The 14,046-nt window shown below is 63.3% G+C and overlaps 1 protein-coding gene across 1 annotated transcript in view; it reads left to right on the top strand.

Annotated features, from left to right (window-relative positions):
• Positions 1–13,311, top strand: part of SEC24D (SEC24 homolog D, COPII coat complex component) — a 70,372-nt gene extending 57,061 nt beyond the window's left edge. Inside the window, exons 15-23 of the mRNA XM_059695567.1 lie at positions 67–237; positions 1,311–1,407; positions 1,530–1,675; positions 2,636–2,774; positions 3,660–3,778; positions 5,385–5,564; positions 6,328–6,525; positions 8,721–8,810; positions 12,397–13,311. Of these exons, the coding sequence (XP_059551550.1) occupies positions 67–237; positions 1,311–1,407; positions 1,530–1,675; positions 2,636–2,774; positions 3,660–3,778; positions 5,385–5,564; positions 6,328–6,525; positions 8,721–8,810; positions 12,397–12,537 (1,281 nt within the window). The 3' untranslated portion in view covers positions 12,538–13,311. The remainder of the gene's footprint in view (positions 1–66; positions 238–1,310; positions 1,408–1,529; positions 1,676–2,635; positions 2,775–3,659; positions 3,779–5,384; positions 5,565–6,327; positions 6,526–8,720; positions 8,811–12,396) is intronic.
• Positions 13,312–14,046: the final 735 nt, after the last annotated feature.

Genomic DNA, 14,046 nt, shown 5'->3' with positions numbered 1-14,046 from the left:
AACAGGGATTCGTAGTGAAAGCCAGCCGTGCTGTGGCTCACGCTGCTTCCGCGCCTCTTCCCGCAGATCCTTTTCCAGCCCCAAACCAGTGTCTACGACTCGCTGGCCCGCGACTGCGTGGCCCACGGCTGCTGCGTGACGCTCTTCCTCTTCCCCAGCCAGTACGTGGACGTGGCCTCCTTGGGCCTCGTGCCTCAGCTCACGGGAGGGACCCTGTACAAGTACAACAACTTCCAGGTAAGGCAGCCACGTGTTCCCCGGGGTTTCTGCGGCCTTTCAGCCTGATGCCCGGGCCGACAGAGGGGAGCTCAGAGCCATGGGTGTGCCCCTCCCCGCCCCCCCCCCCCCCACGCCTGAGTGTCTGCGACGCTGAGCTCGGGCAGCCGGGAGCTGAACACCCGCGGGGGGGAAAATACACTTGAAATAAGACCTTTCTGTTCTGTGCATTTAGACAGTTTTAAAAGTAACAGCATATTTGTTCTAAATTGTTACGATTTTGGGGGTCAGTTCATGACCCCGTCCCTTCTGAGAGTGGAGAGGAGCGAGTGTCGGTGCTGTAACAGACCCGGCTCCCGTGCCACAGGCGGGACACCAGGCACAGGCGGGCACAGCGCGCCCTTCTCCTGGGGACACGGGGCCCTGGAAACGGGCCATATTGAGGGCAGAATGTGCCGCCGCCTCCCCAGGAGGGTGCAGAAGAGGCGCAGCTGTGCCCACGGCTCCTCCCCCCAAACTTATAATCACATCAGCCCCTGCCCTGCCTGACAGAGGGTCAGGGCCTCTGACTTATGGCCCTGCATCTGGGAACGTGGAGTGGGCGCCAGCGTCCCCAACGTAACGACAGATGTTAGTCACCGTCTGCTTTTATTTATCATCAATGGTTACCTTAAATCACCTACCCCTGTTAACATCAGGAACTAGTTAAAGGACTCGGTGAGACCAAAGACTGAGCATGAAATAAAGTTGGGAAAGTTTTAAGAGCCCTAGTCAGTTTGGCTCAATGGATAGAGCCTGTGGGCTAAAGGGTCCCGGGTTCGATTCTGGTCAAGGGCACGTGCCTGGGTTGCGGGCTCAATCCCCAGTAGAGGGGTGCAGGAGGCAGCCGATCAATGCTTCTCTCTCATCATGGGTGTTTCTATCTCTCTCCCTCTCCCTTCCTCTCTGAAATCAATAAAAATAAATTTTTAAAAAAAGCTTTAAGAACCCTTTCTAAGGTTTCTGGATAAAGTAGGTTTGAATTAAGATTTTAAAAACGAGTTGCTGTGCTTCACTGCCATCTGGTGGGCATGGCTCTCACTTCGTCTTCTCAGATGCACTTGGACAGCCGGCAGTTTCTGAATGACCTCAGGAACGACATTGAGAAGAAGATAGGCTTCGACGCTATCATGCGGGTCCGCACGAGCACAGGTATTATCCTGCACCCTGGCTTCGGGTCTCTGTGGTAGGTTGTTTCCTCTACGTTCCTGACAGGCCAGCGAGGAAAACGGTGACATACGGAGAAGCCACGTCTCCCTCTCCCTCGTCCTCAGGTTTCCGAGCCACTGACTTCTTCGGTGGGATCGTCATGAACAACACGACCGACGTGGAGATGGCGGCCATCGACTGCGACAAGGCGGTGACGGTGGAGTTCAAGCACGACGACAAGCTCAGCGAGGACAGCGGGGCCTTGATCCAGGTGCCAGCTTTCATCCCAGCTCTCCTGCACTCCCGCAGGGGTGGCGGGGGCGGGCCCTGGCGGGTCTCGGACCGCTCTTTCCCCAGAGGCAGAGGCGGCAGGTAGCACCGCCCCTGCTCCGCACTCCCATGCTCCCGGTTGTCTGTATCCATGGCAACCGCGTCGCTGCCTGAGAGCCCACGGGCCGTGGTCAGTGTCAGGGCATCAGCAGGCCAGGCCAGGACTCCATCTCCGGGTCTCTTGCCCCGGCCGTACGCCAGGCGCCGCGTTCTGAGCAAGCATAAGTGGGAGTGGGCGTGGGGGTCAGCAGGACCAACTAGACGCCCTGGAGGCATGCCCAGGGTCCTCGTTTGCACCCCAGCGTCACCCTCAGAGACGGGGAGAGGCTGCCCGCGTGAGGAAGAGCTCCCTGACAGTTGCGCTAAACCACAGGCCTCTGGGAAAGGGTGCTGCTCGCCTCTGCAGCTCGCCGACCCCTTGGGCTTGAGCGTCCAGCGCAGGTTTCTGAGGGGGGGGGTGCGGGGGCCGCGGGACGGGGTGCAGGTTTCTGAGGGAAGGGGTGCGGAGGCCGCGGGATGGGGCACAGGTTTCTGAGGGAAGGGGTGCGGAGGCCGCGGGATGGGGCGCAGGTTTCTGAGGGAAGGGGGTGCGGGGGCCGCGGGATGGGGCGCAGGTTTCTGAGGGAGGGGGTGCGGAGGCCGCGGGACGGGGCGTGGCTTCTCCCGTCCCGCCGTGAGGTCTGAGCCGGAGGATGGAGGGGAGACTCAGGCCGGCAGCTCCCTGTGAGCCGATTACGGGGTGGGCTTCTCCCTGAAGCCCTGCAGGCAGCCCAGGGCGTGGGCACCTGCCGTTCCTTTGGGGGCCGCAGAGGAAACCCTGGGGGGCGGAGAGGGCTTGCAGCCACAGACTAACCCGAGGCCGGCTGGGTGCGGGCTCGCGCCCTCCCTGTCCCGCCCGCAGTGCGCCGTGCTCTACACCACCATCGGCGGGCAGCGGAGGCTGCGCATCCACAACCTGGCCCTGAGCTGCAGCGCGCAGCTGGCCGACCTCTACAAGAGCTGCGAGACCGACGCCCTCATCAACTTCTTCGCCAAGTCAGGTGAGCTTTGCCGCGCCTCGCCCAGGCCAGGGCCCTCTGGACCCCCGGATTCCCGGCTACCGAATCCGGGGCTGCTCGAGGCCCGCGTGTGGAGGCACCGATGGCGGGGTGCTGGCAGACAACCCGCACACACCCCTGTAGACCTGAGTCCCCTCGGGGGACCGTCCAGAGGCCCCGTCCAGCGCAGATGCCGTGGGACAGCCCTGCTGCCTCGCTGGGCAGTGAGGACGAGGCTGGCCCTGTGCCCCGGCCTCGCTGGCCGGACTACACAGGCCATGCCAGCATCTGCGTCGCTTTTTTTAAGTTTTCCATCCACGGTTGGTTGAATCCGCGGATGTGGAACCCGTGAATCCGCAGGCGGCGGTGACCGGTCAGCCTGGTGGCTAGCGCAGTCGTAGTGACAGGCGCTGTGCTGGTGCAGCCTCTGTGGGTCAGCGCAGGATTTATAAGCACGGGGGGGGGGGGGGGGGGGCAGCCAGCAGTGAAGATGGCCCTGACACACTGATCGCTGCGCAAACCACGGGGACTGCGAAACGCAGAGGCCGGGGGTGAGCGCCCCCCCCCCCCCAATCCCAGTGGAGACGCTGACCAGGGTTTAGAAGAAACAGCCTCCAGCCGCAGGAACCAGGGTGTCCGCAGGCGCCTCCTCTCTGGGTGCGGAGTTCCACGTCGCGTCCTGGGGAAGTCGGACGTCCCGGCCTCGTGCTGTGGCCGTGTTCTCCCTGGCGGGCGTCACGCTGCGTCAGGAGGCGCTAGCGAAGGGGCTGGCACTTCATGGGCTGCTCGTCCCTGTCTGGTCTGCGGGGACGGCAGTTGGTGATTTCCGTCCCGTGAGAAGCGATCGTTTCTGGGCTAAACGCACGCTCGCTCTGTTTGTGCCGACAGCTTTCAAGGCGGTTCTGCACCAGCCCCTGAAGCTCATCCGGGAGATCCTGGTCAACCAGACCTCGCACATGCTGGCGTGTTACCGCAAGAACTGCGCCAGCCCGTCCGCCGCCAGCCAGGTGAGCGCCGCCCGGCCGTGGGCCGCCTCGCCCGCACCGCGCCGGGTGCTGAAGGCTTGGGGAGTGCAGGCCTCAGGGACCTGCAAGACCGGGACGGGGCTGCGGAGCAAATGGCCGACGTCCAGCCTAGTGGCCGGAGAGCGCGGGCCTTCGGGTGGGCAGCGCCTGCGCGTGCGAGCGAGGAGACCTGGGAGCTCCGCACGGGGCACGCGGCTCCCCGTCCTGCGAGGGCGCGGTGCTGGGGACTGTGCGCCTCTGCACTTGGAGGCGAACTAACGAGCTGACACCAGCGAAGGCGGGATGAGCCCTTTGTCTCTATGACGTGGGTGCGGTGGATCAATGTCGGAGCTCCTCACGTCTCAGAAGCTCACGGCAGGGAGGCTGTGAAGCATGTCCTGGCCGGCACACAGCACGTGGACGTTTCAGACGCTTCCTTATAACCCGCGTCTCCACTCCCCCCGCCCCAACCCCCCCAGGCAGAACCTCCCGCCCCCATGCCCACGCCTCTCCTCCCCACTCCCTCCCGCCAGTCACACCCGGGCCGTTCCTCAAGCCGCACCCACATTTCTGAGCCGAGAACGAGGGCTAAAAGGAGACCGTGAGCAGCAGATGGGAAACTCTCTGGGTTGTTCTTTGTCAAAAGTGGGTGCTGAGCGCGGACCTGAAGCCCCACCCACACGTAACAGCACTAGCACCTGGATCCTGCGGTTTAACTAGAACCCAGATTCCTGCTCCTGACACAGCCGGCCTTACTGGGTGGCACTGGGCCTGGGCACTGCTTTCACTGACTTGCGGGGCCAGGCCGAGGCCGAGGCTGAGGCCAGAGAGGTGCGTAGGGTGCGGAATGGAAGGAGGTGCCCCTGGGGTCGTGTGGCCCAGGCTCGGTTCAGACGTGTAACTACAGACAACACGGAAAGGACTTCCTGAGCTCCCATCGCAGGCAGACTCGTTCTGTTACATCTCACAGCGGAGAAACGCTGTGCCTGGCCTGCCTGGTGCTCCGAGGGGAGAACGAGGGAAGCCCTGCCGCCCAGCTGCTCTGAAGCTGGTGGGAGGGTCCCCGCCTTCCCTGTTGCTGGGTCAGGATGCGAGACGGGGAGGGAAGGGGGATGGGGACAAGGAGGGCCAGCCCAGCAGGCCCTGAGGGCCCTCTCCCCGCATGGAGTCTGCTGGCGGGTATTCTTTCTCACTGTTAAGCTGGAAAGGGAAGACGCCAGGAATTCACAGCCAGACACTTGCTTGCAGATGGCCATCGCCCTCGGCACGCTGTCTCAGGGCTTCCTCGCCCGTGGCTGTGCAGGGGCAGGGCGGTGGGAGAGGCCCTGGCCGGCTCCTTGCCGCCATGTGTGAACGGAGCTTGGAGAACGGTGGATGGTGTGAATGGGGCTGGGAGAAGGGCGGATGGTGTGAACGGGGCTGGGAGAAGGGTGGATGGTGTGAACGGAGCTGGGAGAAGGGTGGATGGTGTGAACGGGGCTGGGAGAAGGGTGGGCAGTGTGAATGGGGCTGGGAGAAGGGTGGATGGTGTGAACGGGGCTGGAAGAAGGGTGGGCGGTGTGAACGGGGCCGGGAGAAGGTGGGCGTCTGAAGCAACGTCTCTCTGCAGCTCATCCTGCCGGACTCCATGAAGGTGCTGCCCGTGTACATGAACGCCCTGCTGAAGAGCTGCGTGCTGCTCAGCCGGCCCGACATCCCCACGGACGAGCGGGCCTTCCAGCGGCAGCTGGTCATGACCATGGGCGTGGCCGACTCGCAGCTCTTCTTCTACCCGCAGCTCCTGCCCATAGTGAGTGCCCGTGGGGCGGGGGCGGGCGCGGGGGCGGGGCCGGGGGGGCTCCGGCGTGTGCGTGCTCGGGGTGGGGCTGGCGGAGCCCCTGCCCTGGCTGCTCGGTCACTCTCCTCCTCCCGCAGCGGCATCTCTGAGGTGGGGAGGGTGGAGAGGCGGTGCTGAGACCCCGAGAGTGTTAGACAGCTGTGTGTGCCGTGGGCCTCACAGGCGTGTCCGTGGCTCAGTCACACCCCGTGGCACGTGCTGAGCGGCCTGACCAAAGGCCGTGGCCGGCGGGTCAGCGTGTGAGGGCGCCTGCGTGGTGAGGGACCGCCCTCCACCTCCGGGCGGTGGTCTGCTTCTCGGAAGCCGGCCCTGACGCCTCGGCTGCCCTGCACTGTCCTGTGAAGGTCAAGTTCCAGCTGGGAGAGCCGAGGGGAGGGGAGGGGAGGAGGGAGCCGGCGGTAGCTTCTCTCTCATCCGGGCTCACACCAGCCCAGGCTGGCACATCAGTGCAGTCAGAGGCCTGCGAGGTTGGAAATAAGCTATCGATTCTTCCCGTCACCAAGAGTGTTAGAAGTAAATTACTGCCAACAGCTGCTTTTCCGATAAAATCGGATGGTGGACGGTCTCCATGAGAGAAAGCAGAGCTCTGAGGGACAAGAACAGCACCCCCAGGAGGGGAGGGGCAGGAGGAGAGCAGAGGCAGAGAGAGGAGGAGGGTGGGGAGAGGCAGGGAGGGGAGGGGACGCGTTTCTAACTCTCGCCTCCGTCTGCCCAGCACACGGCGGTCACCCAGAGCCCGAGCCCCGCGGTGCCGGCCGCCGTCCGCTGCTCGGAGGCCCGCCTTTCCGAAGACGGCGTCTTCCTCCTGGCCGACGGGCTGCGCATGTTCCTGTGGCTGGGAGCCAGCAGCCCCCCCGAGCTCATCCAGGGCATATTCAACGTGCCCTCCCTGGCGCATGTCAGCGCGGACATGGTGGGCACCTTTTCGTTGTTTCTACACAAAGTCCTGAGTGTTTTTGTTCATGTGCAACCACGTGTCACCAAGAAAACGGGGCGAGTAGTTCCGTATAAGAACGAGAGAATTCCGTGTTTTGACACGAAATGGTTGATAACGATTAGCTGCTGTGAAGTTGTTGGTGGAAAGTATTAGACAGACGAACAAAACATGCCGTGAGCAGAGCTGCCGGCGGCACTGAGCCCTCCCCACCTGGCAGGCACTGACGGCAGCACCTCACTGAGTCCGCCGCGGCCTGGGCACGGGTGCCCCCGGTCAGCGGGGCCAAGGCGGCCACTGAGGCCCTTCTGGGGCTGCGGGCTCAGCTGGAGCTGACTGCACGTCTAATGGGGCAGACATCTCTCACCCACGCTCAGCTGCAGGCATCGCAGCTCAGCGCCCTGCAAGCGAACGCTCCACAAGACATGGCGCCCCCTGTGCGGGGGGCGGGGGGTGGCAGGGAGCACCCTGGCCTCAAGGTGCACGCGGAGGAGCAGCGGTTGCCGCTGCCTGAGGCCGTTTATTGGGACCCTCGCTCACACCGTTGCCGTGAGCTCCTGGCTGTGACGGCTGTGCTGTCCTCTGTGATGACTGGTGGTTCCGGAAGAACCAGTCTGTCCCCACTTGCTGGTCTGAGGGCAGGTGCACAGCACCTTGGGGGGCGGGGGGCGGGGGGCGGGGGGGGCTGACGCTGCAGGATGGGAGGAGGAGTCAGCATGGCTTTCAGGCGTTAAAGGGGCCGAATCCCATCCAGAGGCTGGTCTTAAGATGAGCGTGAAGACTTAGAAATGGTAAGACATCTGCATGGGGTGAAATTAAGGAATGATTAGAAATGCAATTTCAAAAGAAAAGTGCAATTAATAAAGATAAAAATTCAGGAGGCAGACAACTCTATGAATCTCAAGGATATGAAACAGGAAGTGCCTCTACTTTTTTTTAAGTCTTTATTTATTTCAATCCTCACCCGAGGATGTTTTTCCATTGATTTTTAGAGAGAGTGGAAGAGAGAGGGAAAGACAGAGAGAAACATCAATGTGTTTGATTGGTTGCCTCCTGCATGGCCCCAACCAGGGCGCGAGGGGGAAGAGCCTGCAACAAGGTACGTGCCCTTGACCGGAATCGAACCCGGGACCCTTTGGTCTGCAGGACAACGCTCTGTCCACTGAGCCACCGGCCAGTGCGCTGACGCAGTAGCTGTCAGTGCCGCTCTGCTGGAGCGTGCGGGTGAGTCGCCATCCTCCACAGAGCGCAGCAGCTGGCAGGCCTGCTTCCTCCACTGCCTCCTCTCAGCCTCCTCAGAAAGGCACACAGCGCCGCCTGTCGCTCTCTCTGTAGAGGCAACTGGCACCTCGAGCCATGCACGCGGGTACACTCACCATGTGTAACCTGTTGAATAAAAGCCTCCACCTTAACATCCGTGAATACACGTGGGAGAGGCCTGTGACTGTACCTACCGAGTTCTGTTTTACATCCTGTGGGAACGGCCGGGGGCTGCTGGGATGTGTGGCTGCGGCCGAGGGGCTGCTGGGATGTGTGGCTCAGCGCCAGCTCACAGGGTGGCATGCCGCTCGGGGGCTCTGCTGAGAAGCAGGCAGCATTTACTGTCTTACTGGGCAGGGCTCACATCCCCACCGCTGTGCGTTCTGTGGACCATTAGCCAGATGTAGGGGACTCTGGGGGCCACACTCCCCCAGGAATCAGCGTTTGGGCCTAATGTGCAGCAGTGGTACTCGGATGGCGGTTTCCAGACCTCGGGGTGCCACAGGGTCCTGCCACTGACCACTCACGATGTGGCCTGGAAACACGCCTCGCGCAGGGATCGCACACCCGGCTAGAGGCCAGAGGATGCTCTCTTCATAAGCAGCCGCTGGGTGACCAGGAGGCCCGGGCAGAGCAGAGCCGCTGGGTGACCAGGAGGCCCGGGCAGAGCAGAGCCGCTGGGTGACCAGGAGGCCCGGGCAGAGCAGAGCCGCTGGCCCGCGTGCCCACAGGATGAGGCGCTGTTCAATGCGTTGTTTCACGTTTGTGATATTTGGGTAAATGAACTAAGCCAATAGGGAAATACGAGGTGTAGAAGGATGTTTTTAACTTCAATATTCTAATACTCTCATTGCTGCTTCCACACAGAGGTTACAAATTACACTAACTTGTCTGCTTGATGTGCTTAATCCTAGACGGTCCTGCCCGAGGTGGGAAGCCCGCATTCCCAGACGCTCCGGGCGATCGTGGGTGCTCTCCAGCGAAAGCGGCCCTACTCGATGAAGGTGAGGCAATCGGGTTCCTCTCCTCCTTCCTTCAGTCCCTGAATTTCATTACAGACTTTTTAAATGCACGTCCTAGTTATGGGATAGGAAGCTCACTCACCTCTAAGGATGTCCACCTGCTCACCAGCCACACAGACGTGAGTGAACGGCCACTGCCTGGCCAGCCCTGTGTGGGCGTCCCGCCCCGTCCCCAGGAAGCCCCCGCAGAGTCTGAAATGCCTTTCCGTCAGCGCAGGCAGCTGGCTCAGAGCCTCGGGCAGAACACGGGCAGCTTCCTTACGACCTCAGGTTTCTGACGCCTGAGAAGTGTCTGGCCCTTCGAAGCCCCTTTCGGGCCTTTTTTGAGATTGAGTGAAAGGGCTGCAGCGGCCTCTGATTCAGGGAGCTTGTGCCTGCTGCTGGGTCCAGCCCCACCTGGCTTCCTTCCCCAGCCCAGGGCCCCTCCTGGGGTTCCGGAGACGGCCAGTCCCGCGGGACAGGGCGCTCACCTGGCGGCAGCCCCCTCCCCCGCCCCGCACTGCAGGCAGCGTCCCTGACATCCCTGACGTGGGTGCCAGTCCAAGCAGCCGCTGCGCTGGGCCAGGTGCCCTCGGGCAGACATCGGCTTCCGGAGGCCGGTGAACTCATGGAGAGCTGCCAGGTGAACACAGAACCTTCCAGAACAGTTTCACTCCACACGGCGCCTGCTTGGGTGCCGTTTCAGGACAAGACCTAGTGATGGCAGGGGAGCCCCACCCTGAGGCGCTGCTGCCAGGACACTGACCCCCTGGGGATGTAGACAAAGGGGGTCTCCTGACACAGTGGAAGGCGCTGGGGTCAGAGCGCACAGCGGTGACGCCCTCCCAGCTGCACGTCCGCTTCCCCAGAGAAGCGGCCCCATCCCTCCAGAGCCCTGCGCCCGGGGGAGCGCCTCCTCTGCGCCTCCCGCCGCTCCACCCGAGGGAGCCCCGCCAGCTGTGGCTGTAAAACATCCGGGTGAAGGTGACATGTGAGCAGAGTATGAGCAGCTGCAGGATAAGATGATTACAGCCCGAGCACTTAAAGAAGCCGCGATTCCCATGTGCCCCTTGCAAATGCACCTGTTTGTGAGGTTCCTCAGGCCGTTCTGGGCCCTGTCTGCACAGAGACCTTGAAAATCTAGGGCTGCAGAGTGAGGGAGAGCCCCCCTCAGCCCCTCCACGCACAGAGCCCCCCTCAGCCCCTCTACACACACAGAGCCCCCCTCAGCCCCTCTCCATGTAGAGCCCCCCTCAGCCCCCTCCACGCACAGAGCCCCCCTCAGCCCCTCTCCATGTAGAGCCCCCCTCAGCCCCCTCCACGCACAGAGCCCCCCTCAGCCCCTCTCCATGTAGAGCCCCCCTCAGCCCCTCTCCACGCACAGAGCCCCCCTCAGCCCCCTCCACGCACAGAGCCCCCCTCAGCCCCTCCACGCACAGAGCCCCCCTCAGCCCCTCCACGCACAGAGCCCCCCTCAGCCCCTCTACACACACAGAGCCCCCCTCAGCCCCTCTCCATGTAGAGCCCCCCTCAGCCCCCTCCACGCACAGAGCCCCCCTCAGCCCCCTCCACGCACAGAGCCCCCCTCAGCCCCCTCCATGCACAGCCCCCCTCAGCCCCCTCCACGCACAGAGCCCCCCTCAGCCCCTCTCCATGTAGAGCCCCCCTCAGCCCCCTCCACGCACAGAGCCCCCCTCAGCCCCTCTCCATGTAGAGCCCCCCTCAGCCCCCTCCACGCACAGAGCCCCCCTCAGCCCCTCTCCACGCACAGAGCCCCCCTCAGCCCCCTCCACGCACAGAGCCCCCCTCAGCCCCTCTCCACGCACAGAGCCCCCCTCAGCCCCCTCCACGCACAGAGCCCCCCTCAGCCCCCTCCATGCACAGCCCCCCTCAGCCCCCTCCACGCACAGAGCCCCCCTCAGCCCCTCTCCATGTAGAGCCCCCCTCAGCCCCTCTCCACGCACAGAGCCCCCCTCAGCCCCCTCCACGCACAGAGCCCCCCTCAGCCCCTCTCCACGCACAGAGCCCCCCTCAGCCCCCTCCACGCACAGAGCCCCCCTCAGCCCCTCTCCACGCACAGAGCCCCCCTCAGCCCCCTCCACGCACAGAGCCCCCTCAGCCCCCTCCACGCACAGAGCCCCCCTCAGCCCCCTCCACGCACAGAGCCCCCCTCAGCCCCCTCCACGCACAGAGCCCCCCTCAGCCCCCTCCACGCACAGAGCCCCCCTCAGCCCCTCTCCACGCACAGAGCCCCCCTCAGCCCCCTCCACGCACAGAGCCCCCTCAGCCCGCTCCACGCACAGAGCCCCCCTCAGCCCCTCTCCACGCACAGAGCCCCCCTCAGCCCCCTCCACGCACAGAGCCCCCCTCAGCCCCCTCCACGCACAGAGCCCCCCTCAGCCCCCTCCACGCACAGAGCCCCCCTCAGCCCCCTCCACGCACAGAGCCCCCCTCAGCCCCCTCCACGCACAGAGCCCCCCTCAGCCCCTCTCCACGCACAGAGCCCCCCTCAGCCCCCTCCACGCACAGAGCCCCCCTCCACCCCTCTCCATGTAGAGCCCCCCTCAGCCCCTCTCCACGCACAGAGCCCCCCTCAGCCCCTCCCCATGCAGAGCCCCCCTCCACCCCTCTCCATGTAGAGCCCCCCTCAGCCCCCTCCACGCACAGAGCCCCCCTCAGCCCCCTCCACGCACAGAGCCCCCCTCAGCTCCTCTCCATGTAGAGCCCCCCTCAGCCCCTCTCCACGCACAGAGCCCCCCTCAGCCCCCTCCACGCACAGAGCCCCCCTCAGCCCCTCTCCATGCAGAGCCCCCCTCCACCCCTCTCCATGCAGAGCCCCCCTCAGCTCCTGGCACAGAGGTGAAGGTGAGCGTGAAGGGGCTCCCTCACCTGCCAGCCTCCCAGGAGGTCCTGGGCCTGGAGAGTCGATGCCCAAAGGGAGCAGCACGGACTCCCCAGGTCCCCCAGCAATGAGGTCCTAGACCTGGAGCCTCCCGTCCTCCGCCCAGTGTCTCCCTGCCCGGCTCTGCCTGGCCTGTGGCACGGGGGCCAGACTCGTGCCGCCACCCGTCGTGGACGCAGCTGAGTCCTGGGCACATGGGGGAAGGTAGACACAAACCAAGTGAGACAAGAGCCTTGACTGCAGGCTCACCGGGACGCAGGGATCCACGCTGCCGTGGGTCGCCTCCCAGCCCAGCCCACAGCGGGGACCGGGCACGTCCATGTCCTTGCCCACAGACCTGCTGACCTGACGCAGCAGCAGCAGCTGCTGTTGGATTAGCATTTTCACAGGCCAGGGCCCCGGCCAGGTAAGAGGAACGAGCAAGCGGTGTTGACCGAATTGTCCTGCTGGACGACTGGAGGCCGAGGAGGCAGTGTGGGGGCGCCGGGCCCCCCTGGCCAAAGGGGGCGTCCCTTCCCGCCTTGGCTGGGGGTGCGGGACTGCAGGCCGGGCCGCGGGAAGCCGGGCCCTCCGCCCTCTGCTGGTGCTTCCCGCCTGGTCGGACATGGCACTTCCACGTCCCCCAGGCCTCGCAGTGGACACGGTGGGTTGGTGACGTGTGTAACCGCTGCCTGTGCTGTCTCCTAGCTGGTGATCGTGAAGCAGCGAGAGCAGCCGGAGATGGCATTCCGGCAGCTGCTGGTGGAGGACAAGGGGCTGGACGGAGGCCCGTCCTACATGGACTTCCTGTGCTGCCTGCACAAGGGCGTCTGCCAGCTGCTCAACTGATGCCTCCTCGCGCCCGACTCCCGGCACAGGCAGCAGCTACGCGGGTCCCGGCTGGTTGGCAGACGGCTTGGCGGTGCCCAGTGGGAAGCCGTGGAGGCCGCCCGCCCGCCGCCCGCAGGGACCGTCTGCCTGGCCGCAGCGGGCGGCTGTGGACGCGGGCGGCCGCTCCACCACACAGTTTACAGAGCTGCAGGCACCCTGCTCCCTTCTCTGTGCCACACACATAAATTATTTTTCAAATGTACAGATCGGGGTAAAAACTTGTCTTGGTTCCTCTCCCATTTGCAGTGAGGGGAAAAACTTAATTTTTACATTATATTTTTTAAAATCATGTAACCCCCCTGAACACATTTTTCAGCTTGAGGTTTGCACAGCAGACTTTTAATGACCTTGGGATCTATTAGTGGAACCGTTTGTGTTCTACGTTTTTTCAAGATTACGTGTTGCAGACGGCACCACTCTGCCCGCTGTGTGTTCTGTCTGCACAGACGCCATCAGGCCTCGTGCGGCTCTCTGTGCGGCGCTGGAGGCCTGTCTCAGCCGGGGCTCAGCCAGCGCCAGGCCCTCAGCCTGCCCCGCCGGAGCTCACGCAGGGGCTAGGGGGCCCGGGCCAGGCAGGCGCACGTGTGCGGGGGTCACTCATGCGCTGCCTTCGTCTGGAAGTGCCCAGGGACAGACGGGATCGCTGGGAATGTATGTTCATTTGTTTAATGTCTGCTCAGATGGAAACATGTCTCTCCATTAATGAAGCAATAAAGAGGAAAGATACGCGTTTAGATCATGTGTTGGAAGGAGTGATAACCTGGAACGGACTTGCGCCCAGGAGGAGGCGCTGCGGCTGCAGTGTCCGAGCCCCGCCAGCCTGCCGTGCTCTGGGGAGAGCTGACACGTGGGCGTGGGTCGCTGCAGACAGGACGGGATGCTGGCTGTCTGATGCCAGACACACGGCTGGGAATCCCCGCACCGCCGCCAGGGCGCTCAGCCCCCATTCAGACCAGCCCTGCCAGGAAGTGCTCCCAGCCGTGTCTCCTGTGTGTGCGGATGGTTCAGAGGTCACCCCCTTCCGTCACGCCTTGTCCGGCTGGCATACCATCCCGAAGCGTGTCCTCACAGCACGGCTCCCAGAGCCCTCGCCCCCTCACCTCACACCCCGAGGCCCAGTGTTAAGTCACAATGAAACGGAATGTGGGGGGAGAACGCGAGCCCGGTGACGCGGTGGCTGCAGCGTGAGCTGCGCTGGTTGGCGGGTTTTCTCTTGACAATATTCTTTAAAGTGTTACCAGTTAGCTATCAGTGTAAAACTCTTTTGCAGTAAGAATTTTCCATTTTAACACCTTTTATAAACTAAGGCTTTAGTTTATTAAGCCAGTCTTTTTAAATTGTAGTTTTTCAAATTTTGGTATCCTTCGGGCCATGAAAAACAGTTTCCTTAAAAACAGTATCTGTGCCCGGCCGGTGTGGCTCAGTGGTTGATCGTTGACCCATGAACCAGGAGGTCACGGTTTGAGT

Source organism: Myotis daubentonii, chromosome 5, assembly GCF_963259705.1.
Source record: "Myotis daubentonii chromosome 5, mMyoDau2.1, whole genome shotgun sequence".
Taxonomy (NCBI): Eukaryota; Metazoa; Chordata; class Mammalia; order Chiroptera; family Vespertilionidae; genus Myotis; species Myotis daubentonii.
Note: the sequence above shows the minus strand (reverse complement) of the source record. Positions and strands in the feature narration are given on the sequence as shown.